At 36.1% G+C, this 19,858-nt stretch overlaps 1 protein-coding gene across 2 annotated transcripts; it reads right to left on the minus strand.

The window, feature by feature from the left end:
- Nucleotides 1-1,521: 1,521 nt before the first annotated feature.
- Nucleotides 1,522-17,930, minus strand: LOC122019770 (serine/threonine-protein kinase STY17-like). Of its 2 annotated transcripts, XM_042577283.1 has the most exons (16): nucleotides 17,333-17,930; nucleotides 17,001-17,115; nucleotides 15,203-15,312; nucleotides 14,928-15,044; nucleotides 13,716-13,788; nucleotides 5,182-5,292; nucleotides 4,474-4,524; nucleotides 4,153-4,289; nucleotides 3,943-4,050; nucleotides 3,739-3,812; nucleotides 3,409-3,584; nucleotides 3,095-3,190; nucleotides 2,857-2,937; nucleotides 2,724-2,774; nucleotides 2,403-2,543; nucleotides 1,522-1,947 (listed from the first exon to the last, which is right to left on the minus strand). In XM_042577283.1, exons 1-16 carry the CDS (start codon nucleotides 17,512-17,514, stop codon nucleotides 1,921-1,923), a joined length of 1,650 nt encoding a protein of 549 aa, XP_042433217.1. In that variant the 5' UTR covers nucleotides 17,515-17,930; the 3' UTR covers nucleotides 1,522-1,920. The 2 variants fall into 2 exon arrangements, with proteins under 2 accessions (XP_042433217.1, XP_042433218.1); XM_042577284.1 differs by lacking the exon at nucleotides 14,928-15,044.
- Nucleotides 17,931-19,858: the final 1,928 nt, after the last annotated feature.

A 19,858-nucleotide genomic window follows, 5' to 3' on the forward strand; every position in this document is an offset into this window, starting at 1 on the left:
GAAAATTGCAACTCTGTTAACACTCCTGCTGAAGTAGGATTGAAGCTTGTTCGAAATCCTGAAGGAAGGAAGGTTGACAGCACACTTTATAAGCAAATTATTGGGAATTTGATGTATTTAACAGCTACAAGACCTGATATTATGCATGCTGTAAGTCTTATCAGCAGATACATGGAATGCCCAAAGGAGATACATCTTCAAGCCGCCAAAAGAATTTTTAGATACTTGAAAGGAACCATTGAATATGGTTTGTTCTACAAGAAAAATGAAAAATCAGATTTAATTGGTTTTACTGACAGTGATTATGCAGGTGATCTCGATGATAGAAAAAGTACCTCGGGATATATTTTCATGATGAGTTCAGCAGCTATTTCATGGTGTTCAAAGAAGCAACCAATTGTGACGTTATCCACAACAGAAGCAGAATTTGTAGCTGCAACAGTTTGTGCTTCTCAAGCAATTTGGCTAAAGAAAATACTTGCAGAGTTATATTTCAAGCAAGAAGGTGCTCTTAAAATCTATTGTGATAATAGTTCAGCCATTAAACTCTCTAAAAATCCCGTCATGCATGGAAGAAGCAAGCACATAGATGTGAGGTTTCATTTTTTAAGGGACTTGACGAAGGATGGAGTAATTGAGTTTTTCTTTTGCACAAGTGAAGATCAAATTGCTGATATTATGACCAAGCCATTGAAGTTATCTACATTTCAAAAGCTAAGGAGGCTGATTGGAGTATGCGCATTTGATAAATCCTAAATTGAATGTTTCTTAAACTTTCAGTTTAAGGGAGGGTGATAAGATTTAAAAGTTTTATCTAGTTGAAATTGTAGCCAGTAATCCACGTCGTAGTTTGTCCAAGTAATCCACATCGTAGTTTGTCCTAGTTTTAGGCTTATTGATTCATTTTTAGATCCTATTAAATAGGAGATATGGTTTGAGGGATTCTACTGTAATAAGCCTATTTATAGGCTCTGTTTGAGTTCGTAGAAACAGATTCATAAGAGCTTTCAGTTTCGTTTCCTCTTAACTTGTTAACAGAAACAGCCCTCGATCGTTCGGCGCTAGCCGCCGCCGACCGCATGCGGAGATTAAACCACCCTCGTGCTTATTTACCAGATGGCATTTGACTCGTCCGACAAAATTTGCGGTTGTTGAGAGAAGATCACGTGGGTGGATAGATTTACTAAATCCAGGATTCAGTGGCGGACCTATTCCCTTTAGTTTGGGGTAGGTGCGCTACTAGATTCGCTTCAGACAGACACCAGCAAAACAACAAAAGTTAGCTGAATTTAGACGCCCAGAATTCAGAATTAGTAGCGGCATTGCCATTTATGTGTCCAATTATGCATTTAAATTGTTCATTATTATAATTACTCAGGTTATTTTGGTTTAAATGAGTGAGGAAAGATCAAAATCTATGCGAAACAAAAGGAACCTTATCGAACCTCTGAATCATCAGAAAACAGAGGAAAGAAAGCTATTCATAGGTTGGTCATTCCCCTGAATAGCAATCACCAAAAATAAAACAGTGCTATAACATGAGGCCTTTAGCACAAGTATGTATACAGTACATATTCGATTTTAGACAAGCGATGTAGATCTTGTGTGACGAGGACTTGATTCAAAACTCAAAGGAAGAGGACATGGTTAGCACACATGAGATGACAAGCATGGATACAAAAAAAACCATGGAACAACTTGAGCAATATTTACAGTAGCTGGTTGATGTCTCAGTGCGGCGGTTTGCGGTAGGTCACTTGTAACTTTTAATTTGGTATAAGGAGGGCTTGAACAGAGATATGTTTCTGAAATATTTCCATGTGGGCGTATCAACAACTTGCACACAATGACAAATCCAAACTCAGGAAGAAAAGCAGTAATCGATCGGTAACTCTATATCTCATAATACAGCGACTTGGCTCACTGCACGCTCGCTTCAACAGATGCCTGCGAGAGAGAAACAAAAGCCATATACTTCCATCAAAAAAGCATGTTCAAGAGACAACTTATAGATGTTTTCAATTTAGAAAAGTCAAAAATTAAAATAAAAAAAAAAAACTTTTATTATGCAACAAAACTAGATGCCTTTAAAAGTCATTTAGATCTCTATAAGAAGAGCAAATTCATTGACATGCAACACCAAGGGAAAAGTTCCAGTCTTCTCTAGTGCTCTTTTTCCCCTACTGATTGTATCGTCGAGTAAAAGATAAGAATCAAATCTGCACGAATGGGAGATTGATCTTATAGGCTAAATCTCATCATATCTTCAATTATTCATTGGAAGAAATTAGTTTAATCTGCCTGACAATGTGAGTGATAACTGAATATCAAAAGTTAATGAGAGAGTTGAGTTTAACAAGGTCAAAATTCCAAATGAATGATCCGGTTCCTAGTAGTTGTACCTGAACAAGCTGCAGAAGCTCCTCCAGTTCTCCTGTGATCTCTTTAAACGATGGCCGTTTACCAGGAATAGAGTCCCAACATCTCTGCATCAAATCTTGTAACCTGGGATGCATATGATTCGGAGGATCTGGACGTAGGCCCTGTTTTGACACAATTCCATCTCGTAAAACTAGTTCATTGCTGTCTATTCTGGACTAGTATCTTAAAGACAGCATATGCCAGTTTAAAACACAAAACCGAATAAATGGGACTACTTTATGCAGAAAAGTGATCAAATGTTCAGTGATCTTAATCGTCAAGATGAGTTTAAAATAACTAACCTGTCTAACTCCGAGAGCAGCTTGCAAGGGTGACATTTTTTCATACGGAACCTTCATTACAACAACAATAAATCGTCAATCCTTCAAAAGTTGTGTGACAAATCCAAAATTCAAGTAGGACTACTATGCATACCCTAGATGTCGCTAGCTCCCACAGCACAATTGCAAAACTGAACACATCAGCCTTGTGATCGTAGAGTTGGTGGTTTATAACCTTGGCAGAACAAAAACACAAAGTAAATCAAAAGTAACACACTTCTAAAAAGCGGCCAACACGACAGCATTGAATACATAATCTACAGTTGCCAAGTGGCCAGCTTTTAATAGTCACAGATACAGAAAGGAGACTTTTTTTAGCAGACGAAAGTCACCTCAGGAGCCATCCATCGGTATGTTCCAGTTTCAGCAGTCATAATTCCCTCTTCATTCTGAAACCGAGCCACACCGAAGTCAGCCACCTTCACGACCTAGGTGATTGTAAAATTGCGTTAACAATACTTAGGGGAAAGGTTCAAAATGACCTAGGCGAAATGCAAGCGGGAAGCAGCTACAGCTACATCTTTCAAAAGAGATGTCATATTGAAAACTGTCAATTTGAAAATAGAAGAAGATTTAGACAATGTATAAGATGATAGCTAGTTCCAAATGATAGCATAATGAAACACAATAATTGAAACCCGCATACATTGTTGGCATCCATCAGGAGGTTAGCTGTCTTTAGATCCCTGTGAATGATATTGTTTTCATGTAAGTAATCCATCCCTTTGCAGATATCAATTGCAAACTTCAGTAATTGGGGAAGCTCCAAAGTCATGTGATCCTTGTGCAGGTAATCATAAAGGTTACCACCCGTCATGTACTCTAAGGAAAGAAGTAACTGACTAGTAAGTAAAAATTGAAGTACAATCTTACGAGCAATTACCTAATACGAATAACAAGCAAATGAGGAAAAAAAACTGCTAACTAATTAATTAAATTATTGAGTCAAAAATTGAAATTCTAATCTTACAATTACCTGTTACAATACAAAATTCATTAGGCTTTGTGCATGCACCAATAAAGCTAACAACATTATTGTGGTGAACTTTCCTGAAATAGAAAAATGTTTCCAGGCTGATAAAGAAGAAAGAGTACCATAGTTTTATTACGTAAAAGAATAATAGATGACGTGGAATATGCATATCGTATAAAAGTTACAAGATGATTATCAATGAATCACCTTAAAATTTCTACTTCTTGATTGAATTCCAAGGCCATCGCTTCATTTAGCTTTTCAGCTTTAAGAATCTTTACCGCAACGTCCTGGCCTAAGTAGGTAGCACGATACCTGTATAAAACAGCATCAGAGCACAAGGACACTTGCAGTCAAGATATGTAACAAAAGAATATGAAAAGGGAAGAGCGACAACTCATAACTTAACAAACTTACAAATCGCCACAAGAACCACATGCAATCTTCTTTCCCATCTTCAAGCATCTTTTATCAATTTCCCAATCACCGACCTTCATTAATGATGCAAGCGCCTTATCACTAGCTGAAGAAAGAGATGCACCAGAGAGGGACCCCTAAATTTATTGAAAAGTAGAATCGTAAGCATGTGAATAATTACGTATACACAACCTACTATACAACTATTGGAATTTAATACAAGTTTCGAAAACAAATAACAAATTGCATTCTTGTGTTGCACAATTATGTCTGGCAACATTAAGAGATTCAAGGTTTTTGGTGAAACTAACAAGAGCATACCTCATTATTTGCGACTGCAGAATCAAGCTCCCTAATCAAGCCCTCCGTTTCCTGACCATACGAATGCAAAATCAGCAACTTTTTGGCTTGGAATAGATGCCTGATATTAGAACTAGGGTAGCAGGATCACAGAGCCCGAGATTTACTTGAGGATTCACATAGAGAAAGTTTACTAATCGCGCAAAATTAGTATTTGGTTCATGGTCATTACTAGAATAGCAATGCTAGTGAAAAACAAATGACAAATTGTTTTGTTTATAAAAATTTCATCCAGATAAACAAAGGCAACAAGAACAATGCTAGAAAAAAGTCAAAAGACTGATAGTTTGATTTTCATTGTCCTCGATGTTTTGAAAACCCAGACTGTGAAATGGATCAGGGACAATTCAACCAGTTTGGATTACTAATATCCAAATGAAGTAAAAAAAAATTTAGAAATTCTTTTTTATCATGCAATGTTCTCTGTCCATAACAAAGATTCAACTTGAATGGAAAAATGATAGCATCAATCCTAAGTGTTAAATTCATGATCATTCACTTATCCCATATCCTCATGTTTTTGCACTTATAGCCCAGGTATAATCATTGACTAAAAAAAAATCCCATTATGACAAGAAAGCAAAAACATGACTGAATTACCAAAACAATTTCGAGTGTCATAACTTATCTGGGGAAAAAATGATAAAGGAAAAGACAACAGAGGCTTACCTCCTCAGGCCAACCGTCAACTTCAAACCAGTCCAAAGAATAGCCATCAGTTGTTGAAAAAACATGAGCTTCACGTATGTTCAGCCCAATGTCGGCAAGCAAAGCAGATAACTAAATAACACATTGAACATTGACATTTGTAAAAATTAAAAAGGGAAAATATGAAACTAGTAGCAATACTTCACACGAAATTAGGCAATGAGATCTTTATATAAGAAATGTAAAGAAAAGTTCACGAAACAGAAGTTTAAAAGATAAACAAAGGAAATGCAATGTTGTTATCATCGATAAATATTAGTACTGAAAAACAGCATATAACTCAAAAATCAACAAAACAGTGCTCGTCTTTATTATAGAGTACAACATTAACTTCATCAAGCAGGCTGAATGTGGCGCTTTATAAAAGAGTCTATTGGCCATTGCTTGGCTCCTATAAAAGGTTCAATGGCCATAATCAAACTGTTAGTCCAAATCTAGTATCTTGCAAATGCATCCGAGCTCCAGCTACTGCTAAACCACTCCAGTCATTGGCATGTAAGCATCAAAAGACACACAAAAAAAGGTTTATTGTAGGTGACCTATGATAGATTGAATGTGGTGATTCATCAAAATTCTCTACTCATAGCTGAAATGTAAAACTTCTTCTTGCACATCAGACAAAATATGTGCACGTTGAAATATTTTGTGCATATGAATATATTCCAAGCCACACACTATCAGAAGATGAGGAAAAAAACTTGAACTTCATTAACTCAGAATGCACTGACCAACACTAGCATCTTCTGAAAATCTGAATAGAATTCAATTTAAAGAATAAATAAAAGAATTGTTTTATTCTTAACTTTTATCATTTCTAAAAAAATCAATTTTATGGTGAGACATCTTTCTCTTGCTCAAGTACTTATTTTATTTTTCTTTTCAAAATCTATTCTTTAAGCAAGCCGAAAGGTTTTAGAAAATTTTCTAACAAACTTCGCTATGCTGCTTTTCTTCAAAGCATATACCCATATATTCACTCAGTTTATTATATGGATTGAGATGGGCGATCAGTATCCTCAACGGTCATCACTCAGAATCTTGCTAATAGAGACAATTCACCTCATTTATTTAAATTGTGTCATGTTAAGCAATAGGGGCAAGACATACAATTTTGACAATATTTCAAAATTTGTCATAAGGGATACTTGATATTTTTGCATGTGTAACCTATCACATTAACGCCTACCCCAGCTGTAGCTCGAGGGCCCACCAGTGGTGAGAAGGAGATTTAGTGGGAGAAAGGAAAAAAAGTGAGGAAAAGTGGAAGGTAGCCCAGGATGACAGTGTCAGTGTCAGCGCTTGTCGCCCACAACCCGGGTAGATCACCGAGGTTGGCTCCACCATTACTAATATAGAACTCAATATGTACAAGCCTAACAAACTTTATAAAGTTAAAATACAAAATCTTGATAGCAAATTATATAATCATTATATTGTAACTAACTTAGATGCATGTAAGAAAAATTATCTTGAAAGAGAATCTTTATTTGTCAATAATACTTACAAGTATATCTTGATGTAGGAAAATTCTAACTAAGAACATCTTCCCAAGTTTCAAATGCTAATCCTATGAAAGCAAGAACTTGGTTGTAACGAAATTCTCAAATATTTATTAAGATTAATATTGCAAAAAATGAATAGCCCACAGCATTAAGATGCAAAGCAAAAGTAAACCTAAATTTATGGTTAACAGTTAGAACCTGAATTTTCTAGCATTAACTTTCTTTTGCGGTACTGATGAAACTTAGCAAGATCAGCTGTGGAAAGTTGGGTGAGGTTGGTAAAAATCTTATGTTGCTACAAGATTGTGGCAGTTTTATAGGTTAATCAAGAAAACAAAATGATATAAGTTCGATGTTATGACAAATAATTGGGTATAAGTATCTTTTTGTGAGAATTGATGGTGTGGTTGATTGGGGAATCAAAGAGATTATGATTGTAGGAATGTATAAATTGTATATTCACTCTATGTACTACATATCCATGATTTAATACATGTTGTAAGGGAAACTATTCATTGACACACCCTTAGGTAGCTCCCCTCTACCTGAATATTAATGTTATTAAGAAATATTACACTCATGACACTCTCCCTCAAGTTGGTTCAAATATATTATACAAACTTAATTTTTTACAGAAATAGTAAGCTGTAAATTCTTTTAAGTTTTAACTATTTGGTCGGGAGATTACAATCAATCTCTATATATTTTATCCTCTCATGAAACATAGGGTCAATCCAAAATTTTATCCTCTCATGAAACATAGGGTTCAGCAGTTTGATTGTTGAAGTCAAACTTCATTGGCTCCCAAACAAGCTCGCATATTACTAGGGTAATTACCCTATATTCTACCTCTGCACTTAATCTTTCTATAGTTATCTACTTTTTGCTCTTCTAAAATGATAAAGTTACCTACTAAAAGGATACAATAGTTATATGTAAATTATTTATCTCTACAAGAACTTGCCTAAATTTGTATCTAAATGCCTCACAATTTAAAGATGACCAAGATCACAAAATACCATCTCTCTCATTGAAGCACACTTGAGCTATCATAGTATCCTTGTAGCTCCTACTCAATGATTATGACCTTCAAAGAGTAAATGAGATGTTAGATCGATTATGAAATAGTTTAATTTTCCTAATTAGTGCTCCCCTTGTCCTAGTACTAATCAGTGTATTCAATAGCGGCGAATAGCGCGCTACGACCAGCGAACGCTGCAGAGCGTTCGCTGAATCGCGATTGTCCCGAATAGCCCACGCTATTCGGGACAAAAGCGTCGATAGCGCACATAGCGTGCGCTATCATGCCCTAGCGCCCCATAGCGGGCGCTAAAATTACAAATTGCTTACCAATAGCTAGGGCAAAGGTGAGTCGAATCGTGACTGTGGCAGAGGCGAAGGTAGGGCAGACTGCAGAGGCGACAGGCGGCGATCGGCGAGCAGCGAGCGGCGAGCGGTGACCTGTGAGTGGTGGCGAGGGACAGCGATTGGAGGTAAGCTTTTCTCCTTCCTTTCGTTTTCTTCGTTTAGGTTTTCCTTCTCGTTTTTTTTCTCGAAGGAGCAAAAATGATTTCGCGATTTCCAGAACTCGGGCATCTGGATCGATCCAGCGATCGATCCAGGGTCGAACAGAAAGGATCTGGATCGATCCAGCGACCGATCCAGATCCTTTCTGTTCGACCCTGGATCGATCCATGGATAGGATGTTGTCGATCGTCTTAAAGCCGAGATCCGATTGGACTTGTATGATCAAGTTGACGGATCGAATTTGGAACTCCAATCGGATCGATGAATGATCGATCCCCGGATTGATTTTTTTTTTTTTTTTTTCTAATTAATTAATTATTTATTCTGATTTTTTCTTTTGTATTCTAGTAATTTTTTTTTAATGTTATTACTTATTAGTCTCGTGGTGGGAACATTTTGGAAGTAAGATATCCGAGGGATTACTACATTTAGCAACTCAAGGGGTTGGTTCACCTTGTGTTAGTGTTCGGATGATATTAAGAAAGAAATTAGAGAATCACTTGACAAAATTAGAGCATCTAAAAGTAAACAAACTGAATTGTTACGAGAGATCGGTGAAGGTCCCCAAAGTATGAGTACGCAATCATCAAAAGTTGGAAGTGTAGGGGAAATTCAATTGGATGTTCCGGTAGTGGTGAATCAAAAGGTAAAGGTACTCTTCATGGCTTGTTAGTTCCGAACCTCGACAAACAACTCTAAATTCGACATACAAAAACATTTGTTGGTTGATGTGAAGCGTAGAATTGGTCGTTTTATTTACTCTGCCGCACTTCCGTTTAATGTTGTGAATGATCCTTATTGGTTGCCTATGGTTGAGGGCATTGCGGAATATGGAAGAGGGTTCAAGCCTCCTTCAATGCATGAGTTAAGAACTTGGATACTTAAAGCTGAGGTTGATGGCATCAACCTAATATATGAGGAGCATAAAAAGGCATGGAAAAAATATGGATGCACTATTATGTCCGATGGTTGGACGGATGGAAAGAATAGAAGTTTGATCAATTTTTTAGTAAATAGTCCCGCCGGCACTTTCTTTTTGAAATCTATTGATGCATCAGATTCTATTAAAAATGGGGAATTGATCTTTAAATATCTTAATGATGTTGTTGATGAGGTGGGAGAGGAAAATGTAATTCAAATTGTCACGGATAATGCTTCGAATTGCATTAAGGCGGGGAAAAAAATTATGGAGACTAGACATAGAATTTGGTGGACACCTTGTGCGGCGCATTGCATTGATCTAATGTTGGAGGATATTGCAAAGTTGAAGATTTTTTCTGACACAATTGAGCATGCTAAGATGGTTGTGAAGTTCTTTTATGGTCATGGGACTATACTTTCTTTGATGAGAAAGTATACAAACGGTAAAGAAATTCTCCGTCCCGCTGTTACTCGCTTTGCTACTTCATTTCTCACTCTTCAGAGTATGTATAAGGTTAAAAGGCCACTTGAACAAATGTTTGCTTCCGAAGATTGGGTTAGTTCACCACTATCTCAAACAACTCAGGGGAAGGTCGTGAAGAGAATTGTTATTAATGATCCCAACTTTTGGCCACATGTTGCATTTTGTGTTAAGAGTGTTGTTCCTCTTGTAAGTGTGTTAAGGGAAGTTGATTCGGAGGAGAGATCGGCCATGGGATATATTTATGAACTTATGGATAAGGCAAAAGAGACAATAAAATTTAATTGTGGGGGAGTTGACAGAAAATACAAACCCATTTGGAAAAAAATTGATTCACGATGGACTCCACAACTTCATCATCCTCTACACGCGGTCGGGTACTATTTGAATCCACAATTGCGTTATGAAGAAAGATTTTCTTATTGTGATGAAGTTAGAGATGGATTGTATACTTGCATGGATAGGATGTTGTCTTCTGATGATCGTCTTAAAGCAGACATCCAATTGGACTTATATGATAAAGCTGAAGGAGAATTTGGAACTCCAATAGCAAAACGAACAAGAATGTTGCGAACTCCGGGTAAAATTTTCTTCTTGTAACCGTTCTTGTAAAATTATACTAGCATTCATATTTTAAAATTATATACATTCTTGTAATTTTTTTTAATGTTATTACTTATTAGTCTCGTGGTGGGAACGTTTTGGAAGTAAGACACCCGAGCTTACTACATTTGCAATTCGAGTGCTTGGTCTCACTTGTAGTGCTTCGGGATGTGAAAGAAATTGGAGCACTTTTGAATCGGTGAGTATTCTAAGTTTCTAACTCTACTTGAATTTTAATTGTTTTATAATTTTCATATCATTGTTTATTTTTATATATATATGTTTTCTTTTTTGTAATATTAGATTCATACAAAAAAGAGAAATAGGCTTGAACATGCAAAGTTGAATGCGTTGGTGTTTGTGAAATATAACTTCAAGCTTAGGGAGAGAAGTATTAGGAGGAGAGACAAGATTGATCCCATTGTAGTTGATGAAATTAATTCAGATGACGAATGGATAACTGAGAAAGAAGGTCCAGTTCTCCCCGTAACTACTAAATGGCTTGAAGATGATGAATTATTTGAAAGTGATCCTATTGTGAGTGTGCCATCTGCTACCTTTGAAAGTCTTTTTGACTCAGATAAGCGAGTCGAAGATGTTGAGGATATAGTTGAAGTTCCTCCTACGAATTCAAAAAAAAGAGTTGCTGAAAATTCAAGTAAGCACTAAGCATATGTAAATTGTTTATTTATATCTACTTCATCTATAATTGATTCTTAAATGTTGTATCTCTTATATAATAGGTGGAAGCAAAGACAAACAAGCAAGGTTGAGTCTTGTTGATGTGGAAGATAATCATCTTGATGCTGAAAATTATGGAGTAATTCCAACTTTTGATAGTGGAAATTTTCCAACCATAGACACTATTGATGATGATAGTGATATAGAGTTGGATGATACTGATTATTTTTAAGTTATGTTGTTTTAATTATAAGACTTTTTAAATTGTTGGTATGGGATATTTTGACATGTAATGAATTATTATGATTAATTTTAGATTATGTTATTTTTATTTTACTTATATAAGTATATTTTATTTTTTAAAATTTAAACATTGACGTGCACGAAAAGCTTGCGCTATACGCTACCCTATTTACGCTACGCAATGACAAGACAAAAACGCTATGAACCAACGCTACGCGATTTAAAACACTGGTACTAATCTAACACAAACCTATGCATGCCAGATCCCTCGAGCATATTCAATCAAGGTTGCATTGTGAATATGTAAATATACTTTTAAGCAAGCAAACTTTATACTAAGGAAATACTTGAGGTTACCCAACTCTTTTATCTATTGATAGAGATAAGCTTTCAATTAAGTTATCCTAATGGAGTCATCATCACTGATGATAATGTCGTTCATGTAGATAACAAAAAGGATATGTCTTCTTGACTATGAAATAGCATAGAACTTTGTGGGATTCCTAAGACTCCTAGTTATGTTGTCTTGAAGAAGAGGCAAGCTGAGCTTTCCAAACCAAGCTTTCAAAGATTATTTTAGTTAGGTGTCTTCTGCTTACACATGAGATAATCCTCTTAAACAACAAACTTGGAGGTTGCTTCATGAGCCTCCTTAGAAAGTTCTTAATAAAGCATTCTCTATATGAAGCTGATAAAGGAGCCAGGAAAAAGCAGCAACTAGAGAGAGGAAGCAATGCATTGAAGTAATGTTAGCTACTTAAGAAAAAAAGGTTTGGCTACTGAGGAAAAGGTGTTAATGTAATCAACGCAAAGTAGCCCTTAGCAACCTAACAAACTTCAAGACAGTGTCATCCGAGAACATTTAATCAAGAAAATTCATTTGTATTCCAACTTCCCTGTATGAAGAAACCAATTCCTAAGTATCATTAGAATAGAGTGCAACCATCTCATTGATCATGGCTTGTCGCCATACATGAATCAACAAGACCTCCGGAATACTCTAATTTGATATGAAAAAAATAACAGGGTGGTTACTTGCAATCTAATTGGATATGCACGTTTAGCAAGAAACACCAAAGACATAACGGTTCTGATTAGACCAAAAGTTACAATGATTGTATTATTAAGAATCTGGAAAGAAGTCCCAGAAGAAGATTAAATAGCCATATATAACAAGTTCTTGCTGCTTATTGGAGAAGGCAACAAATAGTTTCTTCATGCTCAATTGACCAATAATCAGTTACAGAAAGGGCAATGTTCTTAACTGGGTTCAAACTATAATCATCAAAGTGTTTGAAAAGTTTTTCTTATGTGAAATAGTACAGCTTTCTGTACCTGTTGTGGACAATGGCCCTTCTAGAAAACCATAGATCAACATGAGCATCATGAAATTTCTTTTAAGATACAGAGCTAATGCTACGGTAAGATCCAAATCATCCCTGGGAAGTGCAAAGAGAGAAAAAAATAATAATAAGCTCCAGAGGTAGAAAGTTTCTTATTGTTAATCTGAATGATCAAGATCCGGATAACGCAAATATGCTTGCTATTCTGTTGGCATTCATCAACATTAAGCTGTGTTCTCACAACCCTTTAGGTTCAACTACATGGATCTCATCCCTTCCTTGAATTGATGCTGTCTGCATTGTCTCTCCTCAATCCCTACATTGATGTAAATCCCATGCACCAGAATAACCTACTTTTTTCAAAACAAACAAAAGCCTTCAACTAGTAATGTTTAACTCTCACTAATTATATGTACTAGAACTAAAATTGTACATTAATTTTGATCATTAAAGAAAAGTTTCTAGGTAAATCTATGGCTTGAATCTCATTTTGTGTTGGGCAACACAGTCAAAAAGTTCCATGTACCATTCCAGTAGTATCCTGAAATTCAATACTGATCAGCATGAGTATGTTTGCTTGTATCATTTGTGTTGATGAGTAAGATGTAACCAATAGTTCAGAGATTCTTGTAATATTTGGAACTTATTGCTTTGAAATTTTAATTCAAATCCTTCTGAATTGTTATAGCCTTTTATTTAAAAACAAACAAGCCCAAGTGAAAGAGAGGATTATAGGGTCAAAATTTATTTGTCATCTTGCCACATTTGGGAGTATGCCAAGTATCAACAGTCAACACTGAACTACACTACACTAAGACCATACTACCCTAATTCAGACAAAAATTTATACCTTGAATAAGACAACTTTAAACCTTTTAAGATAACCTTGAATTCTATCAGCTATAACATCATGTATCTCAGCAACTAAAGAGATGAATCTGATTTTTAACTAAACTATGTTTATAGAAATCAAGTTTGTATTAATAACAGATCAAACTTGAGTAAATTATTGATGTTTTTGCCAAGTGCATGGTAAGAAAATTGGTCATTAAATGGGAAATAATTTGAGATTTCTACTTACAAGAGGATTATCTGAGACCAAACTGCTACTTGTCTGAATGACTAATCTATTGGCAGCATGAACAAGGAAGAGAAAAGAAGAAATTTTCTAATTCTCATAAGAAGCCACTCTACCTGGCTAAGGAGCTTGGGCTTGTCAATTGATGAAAATATTATCTCATGAACTGGGACGTCCTTGATGTCTTGCCTGCAAGTTACCGGTGCAATTTGTTTTAGGAAACAAACAAATCATTAAGATAAGTTCATCAAGCATAATACTGAGAATAATCAGGCATATTATATTGAAAATATAATAGAAGTAATAGTTTAATCAGCATTTTAGAATATCATAATATTTCAAATGTGATAATTCAGTACTTTTGATTTTATTGTACTTCTCGACTTTATTAGAAACAGAAGGATCTAACATCTTACATGAGAATCCAGATTGGCCAAATCTAACAAATAGAGTAGTATCTTGAAAACAAGTGGCCTTTTGGCAAAGACTGATTTTCATGTAGACTAGGACATCCAGTAGGATGAGTATGAATAATACCAAACAACATTTATACTAAAAAGTGTTGTACGCTCAACGTGTCTATGAGTTTAAAATCTATTTTTTAAGTTATTCTTTCTGCTCACTCTCTAAGTGATGCAAATTACTTTGACATAGGTTAACAACTTCTAAATATTCACAGTTAAGAGTTTTTGTTACATCTAAATGAAATTTTGAAGTGACAAACTTAGTCTGATGCATATATACGGATCGTGAATCAAGGTAATAATTTGATATTTTACAATTGTAGTGTTACAGTTATTTTCCCTTCTCAAATTGACAAAAACAAAAGATACCAATCAACCTGTAGTCATGAGAAGATTATTTAGTTTGTTACATATTGTAACATCAAGATTTCTCTTTCTGCATTAAGAAGCAAAGCCAGTAGATATATTTTCATTTCTCTTTAACTATACTTGTTACCATCAACATAATGAACTTGTTGTTTAGAATTCTACAAAATTTTGTACATACAATTTCTCTGTCTTCACTTAGCTTTAATTTGTTCGACAATGCAATTCCTGCACACTATCCAGTTCACACAAAAAAACATGAACTAGTCCATATAAAAGTCAATGTGGAGACTGAAGAAGAGGACGATTGGAAATCCAAAACAAAATAGTTTAACTATTCCTCTGTCCTCAAAGCCCCTTGTACGTGCAATCAAAGAATTTACAACATCCATAAGTATTTACTTGAATATCATATGGTTAACAGTTTGAACTTTAAAGTTTTACCAATACCATCAATATTCGAAATTCAATGGATTAATTTTATCAATAAGTATGCACCTAGCAGAAAGAGCCTCCTCTGCTTCTCCATCATCCTGAGCAACATCTCTAACATCTAAATTTAAATCTTCAAGCTTTGAGCATGGTTCAAATTCAATACCTTGGTCTCCATTTCTTCTGAACTAATTTATAACAGTTAGCAATATCAACAATTGTTGAGCATCAACAAAACTTAGACAGAATCTCATGCAGGGATATGCAGAAGGCAGAATGGAAGCAAATATGCCTATTTAACTTTTGAAAGGAAAAAAAAGAAGTAAAGGTAAATAAAGTACCTCAAATTTGGTGCAACGATTCTCTCATGTACACGATCACCAGACCCTTCGCCAGTTGAATCAACAGACTGTTGCTGACCATCATTTCCATATGCACTAGTCCAAATGCACTTCACCATATGACATAAAATAGATGATAAATTACTTAGAAAAAACATCATTCAAGGCAGCATGAGACATTCTATAGTTCAGAATCAATGTGCATTTTCTAATTTGTATAGAGAGGGTGAAGGGTAAGCAGGAGAAGTATCTATGACCTCTGAACTGTATCCAGTCATAGGAATTAAGAAGCCCACAAAAAACTGAAAGATAATAAATGGCTAGCCATCTGAAGAATCTGATGAAAACAAAAGCAAACCAAAAAAAAAAAAAACTGGCACATGTAGCAGAAGTATGACGTTGGCAAAAATGTTTAGTGTAAATATGCATGGATTATAGCTACAAGCACCTGAAAGTTGTCACACAGCACAAGTTTGCACTTTCTGATTTTGGCCAGGTGAGTGACACAGAAAAACACTTATATCATAGTTGATGTGTGAGTTTATTTGAATTGGGAGTGACCAGTCATATGCACAACCTCTAAAAGATTGACAGCACCTAAATGGCCAAGAGTTTCTTGATAGAATGAAGAGTCTTTTTTACTTTATTATGTAGATACTTGTCCTATAAGCTACTTAACCTTCTTGAGCTCTTCTCAAATTTTTCCCTCTGATTCTGTTTAAGGAGGTAATTAAACAAAACATACATTAGTATGAAAATATGACGAAAACAGAACATTACAATCAAATGTTTTTTCATATGTAAAGATATAGTTCCTACCAGCATATAAGAAAATTGCCATTAAAAATAGTTCAAAAGCATATAAATTAGGAACACATGAAAATAAGTGTTGACGTGGTGATTCAAACTATGTCCATGATTGTGTGTTTTAGTAATCATCAATTTGTCTTAAACATCAAGAAGAGACAAGAAGCTAGTTTATGAAGTTAAATATATCGGAGAGGAAATTAAGCACAACAAATGGAATTCAATTCATAATCATTGTTGCCCAAAATAGATTATTTTTCTTTAAATTGTCATACTACAAGTTGTTTTTGGCACCAATTTTCAAAAGAAAAGAGCTTTAATACTCTAAGAGAAATAACTCAATAAGACACCAAGAATTCAAATGTCAAGTCCTCTACTGGAGAAACAGAAACTGGAACTCGAGTTAAATTATCCTTTATATCCATCACACTAAAAGTTACTTTGGCATCAATTCTCAAGAGAAAAGAGTTCTAATACCTCAAGAGAAATAGGTTCTTTATCCTTGTATGTTTCATGTGCATATAATAGCATAGAAAATGGATTTAAATGTAATTTAGAAATCCCACCGCTTTGGGTAGGATTTCAATATCCCCATTTTTTTAAAATATTAGAATTCGAATTCAAAAAAGGATCCAAATAATGGTACAAAATCCTCTTTTTCTCAATAGAGCTCTGAGAATTTCCATGTAGATTTTGTTGCATAACCTATAATTCAAAACCTACAACTACAAATAAACTTGGTTCCTAAGACCGTTCCATGAGCTGAAAGATGTATCTTAAGATGTCCAAAGGAATGCCATCGGTCATGCTGATAATTACAATGACCAGCTGCTAAATACAATGTCATTGATTATGACAACAGATGTAAGCATAGATATATCCAAAGACCGGATGGATATTATATGCTAAAAAAAGAATCAAACTTCGCAAGTTAAACAAAACTGAAAAGGGCTTTTTTTTGGCAGGCATACATATTAAGCTTTTCCTTTACCTTCATAAAGCGGACAAAGAAGATTGGCCGCTTTTCTGGATCCTCAGCATCTGCAAGAATCTTCTGATGTAATAGGACGTCCTCTACTCTATCCATGTTCAGATCGAGCCCATACCTAAGGAACACATAAAAAAGTGAATTTTAAACAGAATAAGAACCGTGCTATGATCTCTAATACCGAAATCAACAAACAAAGATTTAAGGATGTTATAGGGAAAATATTTTTGAGAAACAAAGAGAACAGAAAGATTAAAAAACCCTCTTTTTAATCAAAGAGCAAGGCCAAGATAGCATTAATCACGAATCTCATTAGAGAAAATCAAAGAGGGTACCGCAGGGGCAAGCGGGCAAGGTGCGACTCGAGGAGGTCGCGTAGGTTGGGGTTGAAGACCGCCTCGTCGTTGCCGCTGTCGATGAGGCGGTCGTAGATATCGTTGCAGATGGCATCGTGAGGGGAGGGGCCACCTGGGAGGGGCCTCGCAGGCGACGAGCTCTCTCCCTCGCCTTCCTCCATGGCGGTTGGCTAGGTGTGGGAGCCCATGCCCGTTAGGGCCTTGGACCGAAGCTAGAGCTTGAAAATTTGAATCTCGCGGCACCGGTGGATCAAGAAGAAGAAGAAGAAGAAGAATCTGGTAGCAGCAGGGAATGTTTGGGCGTTTGTGGAAAGGTCCGAGGAGGGTACGCGGAGGAGGAGACGGCCAAAAGAAGGAATTTTTGGGGTGGGGGAGGCCGAAGGCAAGGCAAGGTCGACTTTTTATTATCTAACCGGATAAAGTCATGCGGAGTGGAGGTGCAGCAAAAGCAAGCGGCGGCAGAGCAGGGCAGCCTTTTGGAATCGCTGAGCTCGCTCCTGTGTTCGTTCGACACACTCTGGGAACCGACTCGATCGCCTTCCCAGTTCCCACTTCCCACCCGGCCGGCACCCATCGCCATCTTTTTAACACCGTCCCTCCACGTTTGGATAATTCCAAAAGCCCCCGTTTTTCACGTCAACTTTTCCTCCCAGCTCCACAAAATTCATTGGATTCTTCGCATGAAGCCCTCTCTTACCGCTGCATCATTCCATAAACTTAGCTTCAGCCATTCATTTTCAATCTACACTCCGATTCCTCTAAACAAATGTTCATGTCAAACAACACTAGTATGGAAAAACCAACTGTACTCTCATGAAAAAAAAAGTATAGATCTCTTATTATATTAAGATCTATTATTATATTAACGATCTCCTATATCGGTCCATGAATATGAAGAGAAGTACATATAAGTATATATATAAACATTAGGATGATAAGATAAATCTCAGATAGTCAGTGACCATTATATCAAAGATATCATGGGCCAACAAAGATATCATGGGCCAACCGTACTACGCCCTGGGCAACTGAACTCTCATAAAGATTCTACTAGCCGAGGTCAATCAGAATCTCAAAGAAGCAATGGAAGAGAACAAATATGCAACAGAGACATCAAAATATAATAACACCTTGCAAGTTTTTTGATTCGTCCTTTCTCATGTTTGCTTACTTTCCTTCTCCTTGCTGATTGGTGAGTTGCCCAAGAGGGGGCACTAAGCAATTCATATGGCACTATCAATCCATCTCAAGCAACTTGGACTTTAGAGCCTATTTCAATCAACTTGAGCTTAAATTAGTTTCCATAAAACTTTCAGTTGTGTTAAACAAACTCTGGGTGAGAACAAAAAATTTACAAAATTCTTGTTTGGTTGTCATCAATTACCTAACTCAGAGGGAATCACATTAAACAACACTAATTAGCTTTCATGACTAGCAGGGCACTACAGAAGGAGACTGTATATTTTAAAATAAAAATAAAAAAAAAATAAAAACTCAACAAGGTGCCACTTGTGGAAATATCCTCCATTAGAATATCGTTCCATTTCTTTGACAATTTGCAAGGTTCCATTCAGAGCGTATTTATGGATACAGAGACTTTTATCTTCCGGAATTCAAGACTGAACTTTTGACATCTGAACGCCTGAGAAACTTTGATCTGATGAAATCAGGGGAGCCCATGGTTGATATGGGGGAGGAGGAGAATCCTGCTGTCTTTGTTTGTATTATATTATATTCCCTCCATCAAATCGTGGATCTTGTGCTTGGCTTGGCGAGGATTGTTGAGGAGGCAGATTCCTGGATTAAAGAATGAGCCCCTTTACTGCTCTCCACTCAAGCATGATCCACAGGGAGAGCTTTTGGGGTATAGTGGAAGTGTGACTTGCCTGCCTCCATTTGGAGCAATGTTCTTCTTCCTCTGTAAGAGATTACGATGGAACACCTATTTGCCTAGTGATCAGGGGAGATAAGATCATCATTTTCAAAACAATAAATAAATTGATGAATCATATAACATTAAATCTAGACAATCAAGTCGGTCTGATAAAAATTTTCTACTGACTATTAAGATAAATCAAAAAGTACTATGAGGACCTAACTATGATTCCTAGTGACAACTTAACCATCACCCACTACATCAAATAAATAAGATCATCAGTCCCCAGGGCGTAGCACAGATAGGGAGTGCATGGTTCTGTGACTGAAAGGTCCAGGGGTCGATCCCCGGGGTGTCACTGCCTGAGGTTAACGTCTCCGCTATGCACTTTCCACCTATGTACCTGTATTTACCTCCCTCCATATCCGTGGGACCGGCTCTAGGGGGCCGCTGATGTGACGGTTCCATATTTTTTTAAAATAAATAAGATCATCATTTTAGATATTACAAACACATGTGGTCGTATTTTGATTAATCGTCATTATCAATGGAAAATAAAACTGATTAATAATTTATTTTTATTAAATACGAAGTAGCTCATGTAATTAAATGAACTTGACAACAGATCA

The sequence above is a fragment of the Zingiber officinale genome, chromosome 9A, assembly GCF_018446385.1.
Source record: "Zingiber officinale cultivar Zhangliang chromosome 9A, Zo_v1.1, whole genome shotgun sequence".
In the NCBI taxonomy this organism is placed as follows: Eukaryota; Viridiplantae; Streptophyta; class Magnoliopsida; order Zingiberales; family Zingiberaceae; genus Zingiber; species Zingiber officinale.